General features: G+C 43.1%; 1 protein-coding gene across 1 annotated transcript in view; it reads right to left on the bottom strand.

Moving 5' to 3' along the window:
* Positions 1 to 18,988, bottom strand: part of ASCC1 (activating signal cointegrator 1 complex subunit 1) — a 159,381-nt gene that overhangs the window by 79,811 nt on the left and 60,582 nt on the right. Inside the window, exons 6-9 of the mRNA XM_075610775.1 lie at positions 14,260 to 14,396; positions 13,427 to 13,546; positions 4,123 to 4,247; positions 2,330 to 2,409 (exon numbers count right to left, since the gene is read on the bottom strand). Of these exons, the coding sequence (XP_075466890.1) occupies positions 2,330 to 2,409; positions 4,123 to 4,247; positions 13,427 to 13,546; positions 14,260 to 14,396 (462 nt within the window). The remainder of the gene's footprint in view (positions 1 to 2,329; positions 2,410 to 4,122; positions 4,248 to 13,426; positions 13,547 to 14,259; positions 14,397 to 18,988) is intronic.

The raw sequence follows: 18,988 nt of genomic DNA on the forward strand, positions 1-18,988 counted from the left end.
TCGGATTGCAAATATTGAAGTCAGGGAGGAATTTATTTTTCCCCTTATGAGAGATCATTGGATAATGTTTCACTGTTTATTTTTATTTTATTTGCCTTCCTCTGGATCAAAATACTGTAAATATAAATATAAGATATGTATCTGTCGTCTAAATTTAACATAGGTTCAACTTGATGGAGACATATGTCTTTTTTCAACTACATCTACGGTGTAACTATGTAACCTTGCCAATTACTGCAAGGTAAATGCCTTAAGGCTAAGTAAGCACTGCTAAGCAAATGTGGCCCTGTGGGATTATTTACTGAAGTCTCTCAGTGCCAAAACTGGGGCAAAAGGAGTGCAAGAGAAATGTATCAAATTTATCAAAGGAAAATAATCTAATTGCTTTCTATGGGATTTCTATGTCATTTCAAACAAATGGACAAATAACCAAATATCCTAATGCATGTTCTAGATGTAAAAGTATACAACGACCAACATTGGACTAACTAGTAAAATGCAAAACACAGAACTTGCACAGGTAAGTGGCATGGGAATGTAGCACTTACCTGTGTATTGACCGTGTACAACACTGTTTAAATGATATCATTTTGTAAAGCGCTGTATACAGCGACAGATATACAACATTAAGAATAATCATACATGACATCAATGAAGGCAATATATGTGTATGTTAATAATTCAGTATATTATTTAGTTTTTTTATTGTCAAAGGTAATGAATAATATTCATATTTATGTAAAGTGCAGCTCAACCCCGTTATAGCGCGATCCGTTACAATGCGAATCCGCTTATAACGCGATGCAAGCGTGGCTCCCAATTTTCGTATTTATGAATACTTTACAACACGATTATTGGTGTCTTAAATACTTTATTGTACAATGCATACAATTGTACATTATTTATAATGCGATCCGTTTATAATGCGATGTAATTCTTTGGACCCCAAGCGTAGCATTATAAGGGGGTTGAGCAGTATAAACTGTTTCATACAGGTAGAAATAGAATGGAGGAGGGATACCTCTGGTATCAATGCTTTGCGATATGATTTTATCTGTGTGTCTCGGGCACAGAATTAAGAGTGTACATTTTTAGTTGTAGATAGATATGAAAGTGCCTTTATTGCATTGAAGGCTCGGACTGACATACTGAGGGCCTCTGGAAATTCCTGGTGGGCCCCCGGCATCATATGGGCCCTCAAGATCCATACTGGCAAAGTCTCACAAATGACCGGTACCTTCCCACAACCTTGGGTAGACCCAGTGCGGATGTATGAGAGCCGGTCTGCTCTGTCTATCTGAATCAGTTTGCTCTGCATCTATCAGTACATGTATATGTACACATAAGTGTATGCATGTATACACACGTGAATGCAGAATGCATACAGTATACTGTATATGCATGAGTGCATACACAATTATAACTTTTATGTACGGTATGGCCCTAAATTGGGCCCCTACAATTTATCACCCTCCCCTCCCCCCCCGGCACCCTCATACACCAGTCCGACACTGATTCATTGTACAGCTTAACATGTCAGTGCTATACAGGTATACACCGTTATGAAGTATTGATAATCTTTCTTTTGTCTACAGTATAAGTATTTTCAAAATACCTGGTTGGTTCAGCACTCGGTAATAGAAAAAAACAATACACTCACTTGTTCCTTTTGGCTTACGCAAGACGAAGCGAAATGGGACATTTGGTTGCGGCGATCTCGCCGCGACAAAATGACCACGCTGTTCGGCCGCAGACGGACCCTCTGCCTGCAGCCGATCCGCCGCTGGAACCTCCGCGTCGGCTGGTTCTAACGTAAGTTTTACTGGTTAGTGTAGAGCAGGGGTGCACAAACTGGGGGGGCGCAAGATTTACAGAGGCCCCTCGCGCTTTCTGAAGGCACTTCATTTAAGTGCCGGGGGAAGCTGCGAAGGCCTCTCTAAACTTCACTTACCTTGGTTCACGCGGCTTCTGGAGATGTGTCGCCATGGCAACGTCATTTGACGCCGCTGGGTCATGACACCCAGAACGCCGGAACCAAGGTAAGGGGGGGGGGGGGTGCGCAGAGCGGGGGACAGCTGGCAGGGGGGCGCAGGAGAAAAAGATTACGCTCCCCTGGTGCAGAGGGTGCATTTTATTATTTTTTTCTATTACTGGGTGCTGATCCAACCAGGTATTTTGTTATTACATGTGCCCAGAGATATGGGCACAGGTGCATGCTGCCATGTCACAAACTGGTGAGTGCAAGTCCTACCATTTTTATATTAGCATGGTCATACATTAACCCTAAAAGTACTACTATGTACAACAAATTAGGCTGATCTTCACTGACCTTCAGTACATTCCGAGCATCAAATGATTCTCTCTCTCTGAGGCCGGGTTTTCCAGGAGACACGCTGCTTCTTTCTTCAGCTGTAAGAGGCAAAACAAAAGACAAATAACCCAATATCCTAATGCTGACTCTGCTTGGTTGTTCTAGATTTCAAGTGTATACAATGACCAACATTGGACTGTAACTAGTAAAATACAAAACAAAGGGGAAGGTGGGGGTAAAGAGGAGGGAGAGGAGGAGTGTGTGTGTGTCCTGGTGTGTGTGTCACTGTGTGTGTTCTGCTCTGTCCTGGTGTGTGTATGTTTGTCACTGTGTGTTCTGCCCTGTCCTGGTGTGTGTGGGTGTGTGTGTGTGTGTTTTGTGGCTGTCCTGTGCATTCGGGGGAGAGAGAATGACAAAAAGCCTTTATGTTTCTATAGCAACCATTTACAAAGTCACATCCCCTTCCTCTTCTGACAAAGGCTCTGACACACACATTTTTGAGTCCTGCCCTCTCTCTTGCAGTGCACCAATTGTATCTAGTGACTGCCTGGTCACATGACCCTTTGCTGCACTGACAACCATTTAGTGAACCCCGAGCCAAATCTTCGCCGATCGATTACAAGAGAACGGATCGATTGGCAACTTAGCTAATTATTTATCATTGTGTGGGTTGTATTGATGCACATATTAAAGGGGAAAAAATAGCAGCTTGGACTGCTGCTTTAAAGTGACTACTGTATACCTCTTGTTTTTTTTGGGGGGGGGGGGTTTACTACGTGGGAAACACAGGACTCCAGAACTCCATAATGTTTTATCTCTGGGGATCCCCTGCTTCCTGGGTACTTACATCTGAAAGTGATGCCGGTAGCATCCCCAGCTGGGCACATCAAATGTCTATGAGCAATGCAAGCAATATCCTACATGTGTGTTTTCTTAAATAAATCAGTTCTGTAGTATTAGATAATACTTACTGCATTTTTTAAAATTATTATTAAACTCTAAATGTCATTTTTTATGAGTTCTAGTATAGTGAGCAGCCTTTGATGTCTGTACCAGGTTTTAGCACATCTCCCCAGCAGTGCAAGATCTTTGTAACACTTTCCTGTTTGTGATAATTTGCTGCAAACTGTAACAACAGATCATGTTACCTTAGTAATATCAGAATACATTGTAGCTGCTGAGTTACACTGACAGACTAATTGATTGAAACTGAAAGGCGGACATTATGTGGACCCTCAGAAGCCGAATCTTTGCTAATCGGTCATGGGTGAACAAATTGATCGGCAGCTTTGGTAATTAGTTTTCAATAAAAGTAATCAAAGGCTGCATTTATTAAAGCAAAAACATTATTATTATAAAAAAAATTTTTAAGTGCTGCTTGAACCTCCTTTTTAAAGGTTCTGCGCATCACTGGGAAGCCTTAACGTTATCCCGTGCGGCTTCCTATTGGCCCATGTAACGTGGGACCTTTAAACATGCAAAAGATACCGGCATCACCTTCCGATATAAGTATCTCGGGGAGCAGGGGGTAACCGGAGCAGAAATGAATGCAGCTCCGCTCCAGAGACCCCCTGCTTCCCACCTTCCCATAGCCTTTTTCTTTTAAAGGCAATGGTGCTGGCACCTTACAGTCTATTTAAGTCGATCGGCTGCAGGGTGCTTAGTATAATTGACTTTCATGCCTTGAGCACACCAGGACAATAAAGAAAAGAAAAACCAGACGTAGGCAAACTCAAACACAGAGCAAAATCATATGGGTTCCAATCACTTCTTATATTCTCTATCAAGATCAGCGTGACAGGAACACTTGCCTAAAGGGTCTCTTCGGAAGAGCGTATTCATGACCGTGGCATGGAGTTTTACCCTGTCCCAATCTTTCAGCATCAGCCCAGAACTCACAAATCTCTGCACGAGGCGGTCGGCTAAGAGCTGCAACCTAAGTGGGAGAGAGGAAGTCCAAAAGGTTCCTAGCTGTCCACGTTCTTCGGACACAACGCTACACAGATCGCTTTACAACATAAATGTACATGCATCCCAAGTACAACAGTACTAAGTCATTACAGTGTGTAAGAGATGCAAACAAATGGTAACTATATAAGAAAGGGACCCCAAGAGACAAACCAAAGCAATGGGAGTATGTGTAAGTGCATTTGGTACATTAGTTTAAGTGCATTTAGCATAGCCGAGATGTGATAGTTAAGCATTAGCGAAGAGGCTGCTTATGCTCTTCCCATCAGTATTACCTTATTCTGCAATTAGATCACAATGTACTCCTAATATGAAAGGCAAGGATATCGGCACAGGGGCACGGAATGTGGTTACAGGGGTTAATGCTACGGACATAAAAGCAAAGCGTGTTGGGGGTTAACGCCCACCTTGAGGAGCTTACAATGGCAGCTGGGATGGGAAGAAGAGAGTGCGTCTTCCCTGAAGACATACAGATGTAGCAGGCGTTAATGCTGGCGCGTTGCAGCGGGACACACAATACGCCAGCAGCAGCAACAGACTCCATTGCTTTTCCATTGTTGCACCCGCTGACGCGCGCCAGAAACTGCAATAATTTATTTATTTATACAAATGTGTTACCAGGATGTAATACATTGAGAGTTACCTCTCGTTTTCAAGTATGTCCTGGGCACAGAGTTATAAAAATACATGGTTACAATAAAAAAAAAACAGGGTTAAACAGTCAGTTCACAGACATTTCATGGACAGATAGAGTTGGAAAATTGGGTACAGGGGATAACGGGCTTGTGATTTTCCGATTGAAATAGAGCAGCTTTAACATCACCAAACAGCAGCCAAACGGCAGCAAAACGGCTCACACCCTTTGGCTGCACCAAAGTCTGTCCGCCTTTTGGGCAGCGCAGATGTACACTGGGGTGGTTGATTTTCAATGCCGGTTACATCTGTATATAAGGGAGTTCGATGGCATTCCAGGATCAGTAAAGTGATTTATATACAATTTATTTGACTACATATATACAATTACTATTATTATTTCTGCTACTACACTCATTAGTTATAAATGTACAGTATGGATCATTTTATTTATAAAGCACCAGAGTTAGCAGCATGTTTTAAAATTACAATACATAGAAAATACAGTACAAACAAACAATAAACGAGGATAAAGGCAGCAAGTAGATAATATCGTAAGGCAAAGGGAGACCCTGCCCAAAAGAGTTTATAATCTAGTTTTAAATATACTTATTTGCTGTTATCTTACTTTAAAAAAAAAAGCGATGTAAAAGCACATCCAAAAATGTACAGATCATACCCCTTTTTCGTACAAGTTCAGAATAGACATACTTGAAATTGAGAAGTAACTCATTGTATTACTTCCTGGTAAAATATTTTATATAAAAAAAACCCAATAAAAGATTCCAGCAGCCATTCCTGCAAATATGTTCCAAAAATCAGAGATTAAGGGATATGATCAATAATACAATTAATACTCACAGTAGAAAAGTTCTTTGATTTTAAAGCAGATTTGAGAAGGTCAAGGGGTGAAAAGGAGGCAATCCATTATCTTGATTCAAACCGCAGTATAGGAATTGTGAAAGATCTATTTCCAATTAGGGCTAGTTTATGAGAGAGAACAGAGAGACCATATGCATGACTGGTCGCCTCGAATGATATATTCAGGGAGATTTGCAAGACCTAGCTTGGGAAACCAAAGCGGTCCTCAACAAGGGTCTGTGCTTCAGCAACACACACCGAATGGAACTGCATCTGAAACCAGTGTTTCCAATCCTGCTAAGCAATTTATTTTGCTAATACAATTGGGGAAAGCGTTAATCAAAACATATTACAGAGACAAAACTTTGCTTTACACAAAAAAATATGTTACCATGCCAGCAGCAATTTCATCAAACGATTCAATGTTTTAAACAGTGAAACCTAAACCATTAAAAAAATGAAAGCTTTATTTGCGGACAACGCACGACCCTCTCACGCCCTCTGATCTCTCTACCAAATCTCTCGACGATTTCGGAAAGAGCTCGGGCTTCAAAATTAATCACACCAAATCTCTGGCATTAGCGGTTAACCTGCCCAATGACACAGTGAAGCTCCTACAATTTAATTTAGATTTCTCATGGCAATCTCACTATATCCCCCACCTTGGAATAACATTACTAAATCATATGAAACTACCCCAAACCCCTGAAGCAGGGATTGATTGAGCAACCTGTGCTGAAGCAGGGATATCCTGAAATCCTGACCTATTGAGGGGGGGGGCTTGAGGACTGGAGTTGAGTACGTCTACTGTACATTATCAACACATGCATGGTTTACATCTCGATATTCTACATTTACAAGATGTGTGTGCTGTGGAGGATATTACACTACATCTGCAGCATGTTTGGTTCATGTCATGAAACTCTACAACCACATTAATAAAGAAACCTGCGTCAATATGCAACTGTATCTAAGTCCTAACTCATCCCGCTCCATACATTCCCCATCTCGTCGCAGATATATTCAGAAATGTTGCAACTGAGATAAATACATAGACCATCGTTTTTCAACCAGGGTTCTGCGGGCATCCCTAAAGAGTTCCCTGTCATTTTCAGGTCATTTTAAAATGGTACCAAATACAGAAAAATTGACAATGTATCTGATCTCAGACGCGCTGTGAGAGAGGGTTGGGGTTCCTTACAATGCATCTGATCTCAGACACGTTACTAGACTCGCTGTTAGAGCTAAACCAAACGACGAGTGTTCATGGCCTAGATGAATAAGTAACGAATAGTGCAGTATTTCTGTGCAATAAAACCCAGAGAATAAATAAATAAACACCGATATCACATATGCTGCAGATCCCTGAGACAGGATCCTCTCGGGTGAATGCTCCTTGATAACCTCATGTAGAAGGAAACACAAATGCATATGGTATACGGCATTAACGTTTTACTTGGTATAACAAACAACGCAGGAGGGAAAGGAACAACTCATACTTTCCCCGCTGGTAAAAGGCAGAGAGTGACTTCAGGCGCACTCTAACCCTTCTCCAAGCTCAGCTCCTCAGCGTGCACACGTGCAGCAGGAATTCCCTGATTTGAGTCCTTCACTCGCTTCCTGGGTCCTCGCGTTCGTCGTGCATCAGCCAATCAGATTTCTGACTGAGTGGGTACGGTGGCCTCAGAACAAAATGCCCAACAGGTTTCGTCAAAACGTTGACTTCTTCTGGGGTTCGGTTTTGACAAAACGCATTGCGCGTTTTGCTGCACTATTCTAATAAAGTCTTACACAAGACAATTTAGCATAGTAAACTAATTTGCAGGTTGCAAACGCACAACGTATCGGGAATCTCCCTTCCTCCGGTGCAATATTGGATTGGCACTGTAAAAAAAAAAAAAAAAATCCGTAAAAGACGAAGCGCCATTGTTGAGACTGATCCGCAGAAATCCGTGGACCAAAAGGAACCGGCCGATCTGATGCGATCCAAATCAGCAAAAAAAAAAAAATGTGCCCATCTCTAGTAAAACGACTGGCTGAGTACAAGTACAATTTCAACCACAAGAAGACAAAACATGATTAGCTGATGTGACATGGATAAGAGAAAATGTAAATGATGTACTGTGATTAGCTCTATTCTGCAACAGCACTAGCTATTACAGGCAACGAGATTGTGTATGTACAAGAATAGACATTTCCAAATTCATGAAGCTGTTAGAATCTGCTGCCAATATTCACCTCGGAACAAAATAAACATCTGGTAAGTGCAGTGAGGCTCGATTCTGAGGTTTATAGAAACATACAAATATATAACCCCCCCCCCCCCCCCCCCCAAAAAAAAACAGTTCTTGCTGTGAAAAGGGATAGGTTCTCCATTCATAAAGGGATTTTTCTCCTTTACTAAAAGAATAACTCTAATTTCACAGCTCCTTGCAAGGTCTGAAACGGTGAAATTGGTGGGCAGTTCCCTTCTGCTCTCCTCTAACTCACATTAATAACCAGTTGAAGACTGATATTTTCTCCCTTGCTGTTGGGAGGAGATTATAGGCTGCCCGTTGAGATCTGCCTGCTCGGATTCTTCCCCACTACGAGATGTATTTATTTAAGGGCCCTGGAACTGGGTGTACGAGTAGCTCACAGTAGTAATGAGGCAGGTGAACCCGCTTGGAATCCCAGTGTCAGCTTTTCCTGGGCGACTCGCGTAATCTCGCAGGGCTTTTATTGCAGGGGTGCTCAACTCCAGCCCTCAAGCCCGCCCCAACAGGTCAGGTTGCCGATATATCCCAGCTTCAGCACAGGTGGCTCAATCGAGACTGAGCCTCTGATTGAGCCACCTGTTCTGAAGCGGGGACTGACTGAGCCACCTGTGCTGAAGCAGGGACTGATTGAGCCACCTGTGCTGACGCAGGAATATCCTGAAAACCTGACCTGTTGGGGGGTCTTGGAGTTGAGCCCCCCTACTTCAGGCACCAAAAATTATTCTAGGCCAATGACTCATTGTGTCTGCAAAACTTTATTTCCCGTGGCAGGGCCACACGAGAAACAAATAGTATCTTTAAAAAAACTGGAGCACAGAGCAGCACACTTTTATTCCAACAATTAGCCCCATTAAAAGCCTTGTTATGAGTTTTATTTCTTTAATGGATCTGGGCCAATTCCCTCGCGCTTGTTTTGCCCCCGATCTGCTGCTGGGGGACTCTGATAAGATGATCCCAACAATTCCTGTGTCTGCTGCTATGAGGTAAAAGCTTTGCAGTGTTGGAAAAGAGCAGACTTAATCGTCATCACCTCACCATGTACAATCTGTAAGGAATGACAGGTAAGGGGGGGTCATTTGGCACACCTAGCCTGTCCCATACCCTCCAATTGCACCTATTAACCCTTTGAGTGCACCAAGACGTAGCTGCTACCTCCTGGGGTTTACACTCAGGAACAAAGGATGCAACGCTCTACGGATTTATATTAAAGCTAATTTATTTGTGCCACACAACGTTTCGACCTAGATAGGTCTTTATCAAGTGACTAGACATGCCAAGATCCTGACAGGTACTCCTTGAACCAGCAGCACCGGTAAACTGTATGCATCTATGTTTCTTTATTTTGGTGTGCAGGATATCCTTTTGTTTACCTCCTGGGGTTTGGCACTCAGGAGGCCACATGAATTAGTAGCAGCTACGTCAAAATAAATGCTTGTTTTGCTAGAGCAGATTATGTCCTGCGCTCGATCTATACTAGGGGTGGCCAACTCCAGTCCTCAAGGGCCACCAACAGGCCAGGTATTAGAGATATCCCTGCTTCAGCACAGGTGGCTCAATCAATGGCTCAGTAACAATGACTGAACCACTGATTGAGCCATCTGTGCTGAAGCAGGGACATCCCTAATACCTGGTCTGTTTAGTGGCCCTTCAGGACTGGCATTGGCCACCCCTGATCTATACAGTAGAGGAATGATGGGGGGGGGGGGAGGGTTAGGTGACACATTGTGTGCTCATTTGCATGTCATTTCCCAGAATCCCTTGCTGCAGTGGGAGCTTGGTGATAATGTTTGAAAGGCAGGGTTGCAGACCTGTCTTAGACATGTGAATGTGCTCACAAGTGATATTTTTTATTGGCTATATGCTAACAGTGGAGTTTTTTTGTCCCCCTTTTCACCCACCATAACTTTAAATGTGTGTGTGTGTGTATATATATATATATATATATATATATATATATATATATATATATATATATATATATATATATATATATATATATATATATACACATACATACATACATACATACATACACCTATACACATATGCAATACACTGATAAATAAATGAAAAGTTCTTGGGATGGAAATCTTCATCTCCACAAATATAGTGAATGTTTAATTAAAAAGCTTAATTTTTTTGCACTCATTTTTGAGGGTGGATAAAAGTTATTACTTCCTATCAGCAGCAAGAAAACTCAAAGGTTGCCACGGTCTGGAGAGTAACGGTGATGTGCTAATCACCAATTCAACAGTAATCCCTTTGCTGTCAGATGGATCTGCAACATTCAGATAGCAATCAGCTTCTGGAACAGTACAAAACTGCCACATGTAAGCCAGCCAGTATGCCATTCACGGACTGGTACAAAGGCACTGATAGTGTTTGTTTCACAAATGGCATTAGGGTACTGAAGGAAAACGTGTTCTGAGCATAGCGCAACGGCACTTAACAGGTCTGCCGGCATCCTCAGTAATTGTTTCATTTGCTTATGACTCAGCGGTGCTCAACTCCAGTCACCCAGAGCCACCAACAGGTCAGGTTTTAAGGATATCCCAGCTTCAGCACAGGTAGCTCAATCAGTGGCTCAGTCTTTAAACCAGCTGTGCTGAAGCTGGAATATCCTTAAAACCTTACCTGTTGGGGGGGGGGATCTTGAGGACTGGACTTGAGAACCCCTTGCAATGTCTTAGCGATGCCTTGGAATACCATCCAGCACTCCGCATTGGCTCAATGCTGGGTCTACAATCGATGAAGGTGGTCAATCTCGAGTACCGCGTGTGAATTACTGCTCAGAGAACATGGACAGACCTACATAATGATGAAACACTGCCTAATTATTTTCAAATTAGAGTTGTGTGAGCTGACAGCACTCGCGCAGCGCACACAAACTTCACCCAACCAAAGCCATTCGCAGCAGACGAGAACATTAGCGCATGTTCCCACGACCCTTTCGGTTTTCCATCAGTGAGTTTTAAAATTACAAGAGATGAAAGGGGGGAAAAACAGATGAAACAAATTTAATTACATTATTGCCATACCCCATTCGCGTGGGTATATCAAACGCGACTGGCATTTTATTGCATTATACATTTTAATTGAGACAATAAGAAAAACCAGTCGCAATATAAAAGTAAGGATTGTTTAGATATGCTAGTGAAGTAGAAAATTAGATCTACAATGCTTTCTGCTGAAGGGTATGGAGACGGGAGTGTCTGCATTTAAGCGAGGGCTATTTTATATATTATTATTCTGGTCTATGCTTGATCTTGAATTTAAATCACCGCATTTTGCCAAACTTAATTGTAATGGAAAAAAAGAATAATTTAAGCGTCAGTAATTACAACATTTTTATCCCCGATGGGACCTTCATTATCCTAAAATTATATTGAATATTTCTGATATTTAATTAGGATGTTTAGAGCTTGGGCTCTTGGTTATTAAACCCAAACCATGCAGTGCTGGCCCTTTTGGCAGCAAAGAGGTTAAAACATATATTGAATTATGGAAACCAATATTAAAAATGGTAACAGGGCACAATTATTTTATTCCACTTACAATACACATTTCTAAATTAGACTGAACCATACATCTATCAGAAGTGATGCATTCATACAACTGCATATCATGCATTTAAATGCCCGGAGCCTACGACTGTATAGTATTTCAATAGGAGTTTTCCACCTGTGTCTGTGCATACGTCTTGTTTCTGCACCTCTTAATTGACTGTACTTAGTGTTAATTAAGTTGAAATATTTCTACTGTAAAGAGTGATGTATGGTTCCAGAACTACACAGAGGATAAAGCATTGTGGGTTTCTCCGATGCAGGAGCATCCATGGATACAGGGATTGTGCAGCCAACCAGCAAACTGCAGGATTAAAGGTCTGGAAGTTACCGAGTAAACAAGACCTGTCAATATTTCAGTTGCCAAATGAGAACGGTTAATGAACAGCTACAATCATTTAGAACTTGAAAATAGATTGCATGTCTCAGGTGCATGCTGGCAGACTGTGTTCCTCATAAGCATATACAATTAGTTATGCTCCTCAGTCTGTGGTCCCACGTGCCATGAGGTTATTGCTTCAAATGCACATACAAGCGCACTGTTGTCACGGGAGGTCATCTTGCAATAGTTAGAGGTTTTGCCAACAGAAAGAAAGTTATAAAAGCCATTTCATAGATTATCGGTGATCCTTCACTTAGAACAGGGGTGCTCAACTCCTGTAAACAATACCCCCCCCCCCCAACCGGTCAGGTTGTAAGGATATATGCCAGCTTCAGCACAGGTGGCTCAATCAATGGCTCAGTCTTTGCTAAGTCACTGATTATATCCCTGCTTCAGCATAGGTGGCTCACTTACAACCGGACCAGTTGGAGGGTCTTGGAGACTGGAGTTGAGTGCCCCAGACATAGAACACCGTATCTGGTTCGGAAGGCCACATATCAAAACGAAAATCCACAGGGCATTTGATCGAAATAGGGTTAACAAAACTAATGGAGGGTTTACTCTTTACATTACTTTGACATCCTCATGAGTAAACCCCAGTGTCCTTTTCTGTTCATTGAAGAGGAAGAAAGGAATAAAACAGACCAAGAGATCATGCTAAAATGGGTTTGGCCCAGGTGTGAAAGTACTGCTTTACTGAAGGAGTAGTGGGTACATTGAGCAGCGGACGCGATTGCGAAATAGAAGATATTTTTGAAATGCATGAACATACACAAAGGTAAAAGGTATAGAACGAGAGCTCTTCATAGGTGGAGTTACAGTGGGCAGACAAGAAGAGGAGGCCTGCGAGGTTTCAAAACCTTGGTACTGTACACTATTATTCCACCTATCTTGAACTTTCATTCGGTTGCTTAACAGTCATTACAACCTACAACAAATCTATACGTCTCCAACAAAAATATGACTACTAGACATTTGTGCTAAAGCACAAAATAGAAGAAAATTGCCATACTTAGGGGGGGATTCGCTACGCTCTGGTAACGGGTATCAAAGCTTGTTGGAGCAAACTGTCATTGACTTGAATGGCTGTTAAAGCAGATTGAGTTCCGATACCCAATACTGGAGCGTCATGGATCCACCTAATTGGGTTAAATGGTTCTCATCTGTGATCAATCTTATCTTGTCAAAGTAAGCAGTACCATCCAGCACCAGAGGGGTTCGATTTATTCACTTGCCCTTTTTTTATCCTACAAACAGAACATGTTGCCAGAAAGTCAATCATGGGCCATACTGGGTCTTAATCTACGTTAAAAAAAAACAACATGATCACCCCCAGCTTGTAACAGCAAGTAAAAGCAATTAAGTCTTCCAAACGCCCATCGAGGACTAGGTAAACAGGTGACAAAAACAGGCTCTTGCAGAGATAATACAGAGAAGCTCCACAATTTACCTTTCTGATCCATCCTTCATCTTGATTTTTGCATACAGGACATCCACCATTGCTGGGTCATCATTCATGTATTCTATACCAGCCACTTTTAACTGGAGTGGCTTTCCTGCAGCAATTTTACTAAAATAAAACAGAACAGAGAGTACATCATATGCTATATAATCCCCAATACGTGTGGCATAGATTTTAGAGCAAAAGGAACAAATTAAACCCTATACTCAGGTTAAAGGGATCAGCAATGCGTTTAAAGCCCCTCTGACAGTGAAGCTTTTAAAGCACAAGCCTCTGGAGTGGGAGATCTCTATTTCAGAATCAGTACTACCTAGTGTGTCATTGAATATATAACTGAAATATTCCCCACCGTCACTGAATATAGAGCACATGTGGGCGTAACCTTGGCTTCAGCCTTATTAAGAGGCAATCCTGTGACTCCGAGGGAGCAGTCCTATGACATTAAAGGGCAAACCCAGGTCAGTCGTCTGATGTCACATGCCGCCGGTGTGGGCGACTTATGACTTCAGGAAGTAATTTTCTTCCAGGTACTGAGGCAGCCCTGGAGTAGTGGTTGCCAAGAACAAAAAGAGAGGGCAGCGACCAAAAGGGTCCATTAAACTAAAACCGTGAATGTGGACCCCGATTATAGCTGTACCACTATGTGAAAATTAGATTGTGGAAAGGATTTGTACTGCCAAGTTTCGGATAGGACTGTGCTGTAGAATATAAAGCATTATTATGGTGGTTTATGCTGTAAAGCGCTAAATAGATTTCCAGAAGTGCAGTACGTGAGACTTGTGAGCTTAGCACTAGCAGGCCCACGTACAAGTCTTACTCACTCAATGAAGTCTTCCTTGCACTTCTGCAACAGTTCACATGCCTTCTTCACCTCGTTCTCATTCAGCAGCACCAGGGTCCCTATGGTCAGGTGAAGCTTTGCTGGATTCTGGAAGATGGTGCTTTCTACCCCACGGTCCTGTGCACAGGTAAAATAAGAGCGATACAAGGTATCACTGTAGGCGGTAAGTCACGCTTGAATCATGTGATATTGATTGCAGAAACCGAACAGCCGTATTTACATTAAGACAATATTTAGTGAATGGAAAATAGTGACGGTTTAAAAGAGGAGGTATGTACTAATATGTACAACCTGTTCTCAAGCTTGTATCTGAATATATTGCAGGGACTAACATCAAACCCAACATAATCCCTTATTACTTTTATACACATGTAACACAGCAATAGGAGCTTTTAGAATTCAAGGCGGAAACTCAAAAAATAAAACCGTACAATCGGGCATTGGAAGAGTTTCCTAACCTCAGCTATGTCTCCAAATACCTAAGTAGCGGAATCGGACATTTAGCCGCAGCCGTCTCGCCGTGACCAAGTCTCTGCCGGCGTTTGACTGCAAAGGGACCCACCGCCGCAGCGTCGCTGGTCCCCCCGCCGCCGGACGCTTTACAAAGGCAAGTTAATTTAACGGTTAATTTAGCGGTTAGAGGGCTTAGGTTTTTAGAGTAGGTGTTTAGGGTAAGGGATGACGTTTTTAAGGGTAATGGTTTAGGGTAAAGTGTTTAGGGCAAGGGATTGTAGGGTAAGTGGTTAATGTTTTTAGGGTACTGGGTAGCGTCAGTATTAGGGGTTAAGGGGGTAAGATTAGAATTAGATTAGAATTTTTGAAGGTAAAGTTAGGGATTTACTTGGCGGCGAAGCAGCCGGTGGCGAGAGGTCCCTGCGGCGAGGTGAGTAACGGCTAAACCCAGCGGAGATGTTCCTTCTTGTTTAACATGGATAATATGCAGTGTATGCATGTATGTGTATATATATGTGTATATATATGTGTATATATATATATATATATATATATATATATATACACATATATATATATATATATATATATATATATATATACACACACACGTGTATGTATATATATATATATATATATATATATATATATATATATATATACACACACATACATGCATACACTGCTTATTATCCATGATATATATATATATATTTATATATATATATATATATATTGTGACAGAAACCAGGGGATGGTAATAAATTCCGTATATAGGGCTCCCAGGATACTAGACAGTTTCTATCCTGTTTGGCCTGGGAGTGCAGCCTTATAATACATACACTCCATCCCACAGTTTGGCAAGCGCTGGAACTGAGGGATGAGAGATCCAGACCAGAGTTTGTCTGCTGCCTGATTTCTGTCACCTGTCATGCTAATTAGGAATCAGGTATGAAAGACTGATTTCCTGTTTGCTCTGGTCTCCCCACAAGAGCCAGGAGGCTGGAAGGCTGCTGAACTACAGAGGGGAGAAGCCTCTTCCCCAAACAGGTTCAATCTTTCTGTTCATTTGTGTAAGACTGCAAAAGTACCGTGTTTTGATGTTGGAAGTGGAAAAGCCACTTCCAACCCTGAGTCAGGGATATCTAAGTTAAGTTATCGCTCAGGTGAGCAGCTTTTGTTTTGATCTGTTTTCTGTTGTATGCACTGTGGCAGTCTCAGTGCCTGGGACTGAATAAACCAGGCATAGCCTGTTTAAAGGAACAGTACGTGACGCCTCATCATTTAACCTACCCTAAAAGACCGTGTTCTAAACAGTCCCGGACAAACGACGGAGCCCCGGAGTAAGCCGTTTGTCACATATGGTGGAGAATGCGGGCAGAGCACTAGGGGGTCTGCGGGTTAAAGAACTTTGAAAAAAAAAAAAAAAAAAAAAAGTTTTTTTCATCCTCTGCAAACAAGATGGAAGACGTGGTGGGTGCGCTGGTACGCAATGTCGCTGCCCAGAAAGACGCGAATGAAACCCAGCAACAGCTGTTAATAGCCCAGCAAGAAACTAATGCAAACCAGCAGCAGACGAATGCAGCCCATCAACAGCTGCTAATAGCCCAGCAAGAGATTAATGCCAACCAGCAACAGGCGAATGCAAACCAGCAACAGGCGAATGCAAACCAGCAACAGACGAATGAAGCCCTGCAAAACGCGAATGCAAACCAGCAAGAGACAAACCGCTTGCTGAGAGAGGAGCAACAGCGGTTCGCTCAGGGCTTACAGCAGGAACTCGAGATCCTGAGGGGGACTATCAGTAACCTTCCACTGGCAGCGGCAGCCCCAGTACCGAAAATGACCAGGGCAAGCCACTACCTTCAGAAGATGGGACCCTCGGATGATGTGGAAGCCTATCTTCTCACGTTTGAATGCACGGCACAGAGAGAGGGATGGCCAGAAGCTGAGTGGGCTGGTCTAATCGCACCCTTCCTAAGCGGCGAACCCCAGAAGGCTTACTTTGATCTAGAGCCAGCCGAAGCTAACGTCTATGCAAAATTGAAGTTCGAGATCCTCGCCCGCCTCGGCGTAACCACGGCTGTTCGCGCCCAAAGGTTTCACGCATGGTCCTTCACGATGGATAAAGCCACCCGAAGCCAGATGTATGACCTCATCCACCTCGCCTGGAAGTGGCTACAACCCGAGATCAACTCAGCCAGCCACATCGTGGAACGGTTGGTCATGGACCAGTTCTTGAGGAAACTTCCCTCTGCCTTACGCCGTTGGGTCAGTCGGAGTGACCCGCACAATGCGGATGAGCTTGTGGCCCTCGTAGAAAGGTACAATGCAGCAGAAGAGCACCCGCAACCCACAGTCGTGGAGCAACCCCACTACCCGAGGTTCCAGGACTCTTCCAGAGACGGTAAAAGGGTACCGGGGTTAAGGGGCGCTGAAGAGCGGCGACCACCTTCACGCAGCACCAGCAACAGTGGTTCGCACACTAAGGGCAATAGCCAACATGGGGAGCCGGGAAAAGGCTCTAAGTGGGACACAGACTATGTACCTAAATGTGTAAATTGTCATGAGAGGGGCCACACAGCAAAAATCTGCCCACTAAATGATGAGCCCATGCAATGCAACAGCGTGTTAATAGGGACCGACTTTCCCCATTTTCTAAAAATGTGGTCCCCCGCTCAGAATAGCGCCCAGAGGTCAATAGCGGACCATAATGAAGTATTAGAAGAAACAAATCCTTTCCCTTTTTCAGAAATGGAGGTTGACGAGGGCCCAAATAAGAAGGGGGAAAAGGAGGAGTGCTGTAAAATTCCCTTCCCCATCACTACTTTGGTAGGGAATACCCCAAATCAAGATGTTGAGCAGACACTTACCACCCCAGAACCGGATAAGACCCTCGCTGACATAGAGGTCAGTCCTGGGAGTTTTAAGAAGGCCCAGTGGGAGGACCCCACATTAGCGGTAGCAAGGGGAAATATACGGGACCAGAATAGTACTCCTGGCCAACCAGATAGGTCACTTGCTTACCCCTACTTCGAGGTAGAGAACGACCTAGTATATCGGGTTGATAAAAGGAAATCAGTTACAACTAAACAATTGTTGGTACCACGGACATTCCGTAACGTAGTATTACACCTCGCACATAGTCATCCATTGGGGGGACACCTAGGGGTGGAAAAGACAAAAGAAAAGGTTCTCCGAAGCTTCTATTGGCCTGGGGTTCTGGCAGAAATTACGAATTATTGTTCCTCATGCCCAGAATGTCAGATCACCGCCCCGTTCAAGGCGTACCGCAGCCCATTGGTACCCCTTCCCATAATAGAGGTACCATTTGACCGGATTGCTATGGATCTAGTAGGACCCCTAATAAAGTCTGCTAGGGGACATCAGCATATATTGGTAATATTAGATTATGCCACCCGATATCCGGAGGCAGTTCCCCTACGTAGCACCTCAGCTAAAAACATAGCAAAAGAGTTAGTAGTTCTGTTTTCCCGGGTCGGGATTCCTAAAGAGATTCTATCTGACCAGGGAACACCATTTATGTCCCAAGTAACGAAAGAGCTATGTAAACTCCTAAAAATCAAGCATCTCAGAACCTCAGTCTATCATCCACAAACAGATGGTTTAGTGGAAAGGTTCAATAAAACCTTAAAGAGCATGTTACGGCGGGCGGTTGATAAAGATGGGAAAAACTGGGATTGTTTGTTACCGTACCTGTTATTTGCCATTAGGGAAGTTCCCCAATCATCCACTGGCTTCTCCCCGTTTGAACTATTGTATGGCCGACACCCAAGGGGCTTACTGGATATAGCCAAAGAGACTTGGGAACACGAGGTTACCCCTTACAGAAGTGTAATAGAGCATGTTGCCCAGATGCAGGACCGCATTGCTGCAGTCCTACCCATAGTGAGGGAACACATGGAGAAAGCTCAAGAAGCACAGAGGAATACATATAATAAGGGTGCTAGGGTCAGATTTTTTTCTCCAGGTGATAGGGTACTAGTTCTGGTTCCCACCGTGGAGAGTAAATTCCTTGCTAAATGGCATGGGCCATATGAGGTCTTGGAAAGAGTGGGAGAAGTAAATTATAAGGTAAGACAGCCAGGTAGGAGGAAACCTGAGCAAATTTACCATATAAACCTACTCAAGCCCTGGAAAGATAGAGAAGTCTTGTTAACCCTAGTACCCCCAGGTCCGTCAGAGAATCAAGAAACTGACCCAGAGGTTAGCATAGCTGAAACCCTGTCTGTTCA

The sequence above is a fragment of the Ascaphus truei genome, chromosome 8 (assembly GCF_040206685.1).
Source record: "Ascaphus truei isolate aAscTru1 chromosome 8, aAscTru1.hap1, whole genome shotgun sequence".
Lineage (NCBI taxonomy): Eukaryota > Metazoa > Chordata > Amphibia > Anura > Ascaphidae > Ascaphus > Ascaphus truei.